We start from the raw sequence: 4,234 nt of genomic DNA, 5'->3' as shown, positions 1-4,234 counted from the left end.
ATCAGATGTCAACCGCGGGAGAATCTTATCTCTTCATATGATGTAGAGGTCCAGGGTCCTGGAAAACTATGGCAATATGAATCATGTTTTTTTTTCCCCCTTTTTGAATGAACCGTTTAACCCTGTGCAGATAAACTGTGCTAGGATTCGAACCCACCACCTCCCAGTCCTCAGCATGACCTTGGGGTACCACGAACGAACATATATGCTGTACCCATTCGGTCACGCCGCTCGTAAATATGCGTGGGATAGTATACGCCCTGACTATTGGGGGACCGTGCGTCCTGGGACGACTTCGTGGGGAACTGCGCCGACATTTGTCTTAAAGCGTCTGAGGAAAACCCGGAGAGAAAGCACTCAAACAGCAGCTTCCCAGTCCCCGGCTTGTAATGCCATCATTGTCCACTCAGTGGCGGATCTAAGGGGGGAGAGGGGGCGATCACCCCCCCAAAAAACGTCAGTTTATACATTGGATTTCCCTCCCCCACTACGTGTTCCGACAGAGAGACCGCCTCCTCCCAAACCGAGGGTCTGTATGGACCCGCCCCTGCGTCCACTGTGCCAAGGTGAAGAGCACAGAAGTTGTACAGAAGACCAAAGACCAGTAATGTGACCTCTGAACTCACTCTGCAAGTGCCCTCTCCCATTCACGATAGTATATTGTTGTTTTTTTCGACGTCATTTGGCCATCAGCACAGCCGTTCGAAGGTTTCACAGAATTGGTGCATACGTCTGTCCGTCATAAAAATACCCTGAGGTGTCGTGTGCAAAGCATTATCAGATAACATGACTCCCGCAGAGATAAAGTTCACATGCCATGCATCATCTATCCCATACGATGCATTTTCTTCTTCACCATCACTGTTCAAGCCGGCACCTTGCCTTGGTCACCCCTACGAGTCGTATAGTCGCTATAGCCCTCATGTCACCAACTTCCTTACCTTCAGTGTGCTCACAAAAGAGTTCGTTCACTTTGATACTAAACAGGCCTTTCAGAGATTGCGGCACGTCTCAATGCGCCCAGACCAAGCCTTGCTGTACCACATGAAAGCAAAACCGAAACCGAAACCAGCACTTGGCGGGTACGAAACTACTGCTGTTGCCGCGGTGGCTTGATTGTGTAGGCGGCGCTCGGTTTGGCAGCAGCTCGCCCCTCCGAATTCCGAAAAGGCCAATTTTTTGAACGTCACATTCAAAGGGACCGTTTCGCAGCTCGCGCGAGCCTTGGCATTTATTTTCCGAGTAAGCGCTTTAGAAAGGCTTAGTTCGGACTCCATGGCCACAAACTCGACAAGTCTGAAGACGGAACAATAGCTAAAGCTAACAGAATAGCAACAACTACAAAAGTCAGAATATCCGGTGGGGACGTTCTTCAGGAGGAATTTTTCGTCCACTTTCGTCCAAATTTTGTCGGATGAATATACACAGTGGTAGACAGGTGAGATGGGAGTCACAGCCTCATGCTCTTTGTGTTATCAGGTGTAGCCTACCTGACAGCACCCTCTTTGTCAATCCCACCACATGCACTGCACCACGTGGACTGCATTTTGTCAGGTCAAAAATCAGGTATCAGTCAGGTATTTTAGTTGTTACTTTAGAACAGAGCTTCTGAAAGTGCATGTGATCTTAGCTCTCTTCATCTGCCACACTAACAGGTTATGCAACGCCAAGTGCTGGCTTGTGTGAGGTCAGGTAATGTTACGCCGAATTTCCAGATGCGGTATGGCACATTTATTCCACTAAAGCGCTGTACAATCCAAGGAAAGACTGTTTCATCTGGCAAAATGTTAACGTTCCTTAATAGCAGTAGATACACCGACGAATCTCCGAGTGCACACGTTAGACACTGCGAGCTATCAAAAAGGAGAGACTTGGGTTTCGAGACACAGGTATGCATAACTACATCTGTAACCACGAGCTTTTTTCCGTTTTTTCACAAAAGTATATCAAATTCCATGCACATGCAAAGGCATCACTGCCTCTTTCTTGTAGATAGTAATTGGAAAAATAGATGAAGTGGTCACAAAACATGCTTTAAAAAGCCTTTATGTATGCCCTATGTTTCATTACACCTTCTATGCCAAATCCTGTTGTCATTGGATCCTAATCTTGGTACCTGACATTCTGGTTGAAGCAATATGCTGTTGTTCTACCAGTCTCTGTTCGAGATATCGATGGCTTTCGTACTGAGAGTTTTGCTTCAATTTACCTTCACTGGATCGCCGGATTACTTGAAATTCTGTCGTACAAAATTTTGTTGCTACACTCATTTTGTTGCTAACATTTCTTTCCAACTATTGTAACACAAAAATGAAAGGGAGGTACCCTAAAAAAAATTCATTAACGGTGCATTTGACATTTAAAACTCTCACCAGATGAACAACACTCCCACAACTTTAAAAAATGAAACCTCTCTATGTACACGTGAAGCTGGAGTCGATTCGAAACAAGCACAGTCGTGAATCACGCTGGTACTCGCACCACTAAGTTCTGTACAATATGAATTTCTGTGACGAATGTCCTTTAGCGAGGCTATCACTTTAGGTCTGGTGTGTGTACGCCCAGGTAGGTCTGGAGGTCCGTGATCGTGGAACGGATGAGTTTTGCGCGTATTGTCGACAGCCCCATCCTGTAGTGGGCCTCGAACCTGTGGTTTCCGCCAAAGGCGTAGTAGTAGTTCCCGCCAAGGCGACCCTTGATCCACAACAAGTCCACAGGGGCAACCTGGTCCTTTGTGTTGGGATTCTGCAAATGTAAACATACCTTGTTGTCGAGGTACATTCCAATCAATGTAACGTGCTGCGATACAACATTTCGTCGAAAGTCAAGTTCAACAAAACGTTTTTAGTGCATGATGTAAAACCCGGAGACTAGGGAACACGAAGGGTCAGACACAAACACAAAGTCTCGTGTTCTAGTGTAGACTTCGTGTCCTAGCCTCGGGGTTTTACATCATGCATAATCTTCACCAGCTCGCTTGCTTCCTAGCCATTTTTTCACATTTTTAGTGTAGAAATCTCTGAGCACGGGACTCTGCGTTTTATGTCCATCGTGGACAACATCGCATCTGAGTGATTTGTATCGCGAAGTCACAAGCATCCTCGGCGGCGTTACAACTTGCCAACTTGAGGTCAGCAGGCAGATATATTTCCATTCCATCCGCCAAGACGCGTGCACTTGGCACACAGCTGTCGATAGCAGATAGCACAGATAGCAGATGTGTACGATAAGCTAAACATGTACCCAGCAGCGTTATCGAGTGTTTGGACCAAGCATTCTCGCCTCGCTGTTTCTCTACTTTTCTCCGTACTGCAAGTAGAAGTCGAACACTATGCGCAGCAGAACACTAGTTTTAACAAAAAGGAGTATAGCATGTAGCACTGGATTCTACGTGAGAGTCCCACGTGCAGCAAGGCTGATATTTACAGTTGTTACAGTATAAAAGTAATGACAGAATGATTGGGTACCTACCTCGAGGAGTTCAACGAGGCTCCTCACCCGATCTTCGTCAAAAGACGAGATGGGAATTGGACGTATGATGTCCTCCAGGGGAACGTCGTACACTTTTGTGATGTTCCCCGCATGTATGCTGGACGCGTACGTGTTTGTAAGGTTACTATTCACTATAACCACATTCTGGGGATTTCCTGGTGCTGCTGCCGACACGAGAGAGTTGAAATCTAGGTACAAAATTGTCTTGCCGGACGCGTCGGCTTCAGGCAATCCCGCAGCTTCCGACATTTTATGCGCCACAGTTGCCAGACACGTTTTGATGTGCATGCTGAGCTTAGACGCTGAAGGAGCGGAGGAAGTTTTTGCTTCGTCTAGGAGCGTTGATTTCGGTTTTCAATATCTTTCGTTCAGGGACGTTTCAGGAAATGGAGGCGGTGATTCTGTAGAAAACTGCGATTTTGTTAAAGTATGTTTTTGTTTAAACGATTGTTACGTTTTTAATTTCTGGTAGTGAAGATACGCAGATCATGTGTCGTCTGCTACCCGTTTTTGGTATTGGGTCGTCTGCGGCTTTCCCGAGATATGCGAACCGCTAGGGAACGAGGGGTCGCCAGAAAGATAAGGAGTCGCATACAAGTTTCTATGCGCCTCCAAAACGGGTCACTAGGCTGTTTCCTTTGCAGTATACGAAAACATAATCTACATTCAAACGTCGTCCAGATTGTATCTTGTATATTTTAACTGGTTTTCCTCATTTGAGTCGACCGAGTCCGCTTGGATG

General features: G+C 46.3%; 1 protein-coding gene across 1 annotated transcript; it reads right to left on the bottom strand.

The window, feature by feature from the left end:
* Nucleotides 1–1,716: 1,716 nt before the first annotated feature.
* On the bottom strand, nt 1,717–3,768 carry LOC135367993 (sulfiredoxin-1-like). The gene is made up of 2 exons (XM_064601081.1): nt 3,472–3,768; nt 1,717–2,745 (listed from the first exon to the last, which is right to left on the bottom strand). The coding sequence occupies exons 1-2, from the start codon at nt 3,739–3,741 to the stop codon at nt 2,536–2,538; spliced, it is 480 nt and encodes a 159-aa protein (XP_064457151.1). The 5' UTR covers nt 3,742–3,768; the 3' UTR covers nt 1,717–2,535.
* Between the last annotated feature and the right edge of the window lie 466 nt (nt 3,769–4,234).

Source organism: Ornithodoros turicata, chromosome 9 (assembly GCF_037126465.1).
Source record: "Ornithodoros turicata isolate Travis chromosome 9, ASM3712646v1, whole genome shotgun sequence".
NCBI classification, from domain to species: Eukaryota; Metazoa; Arthropoda; class Arachnida; order Ixodida; family Argasidae; genus Ornithodoros; species Ornithodoros turicata.
Note: the sequence above shows the minus strand (reverse complement) of the source record. Positions and strands in the feature narration are given on the sequence as shown.

Coding starts and splice junctions, on each gene's coding strand:
- LOC135367993 (XM_064601081.1), bottom strand. CDS start 3,741: ATGTCGGAAGCTGCGGGATTGCCTGAAGCCGACGCGTCCGGCAAGACA. Junction 2,746..3,471: donor GCCTCGTTGAACTCCTCGAG/GTAGGTACCCAA, acceptor TTACATTTGCAG/AATCCCAACACAAAGGACCA.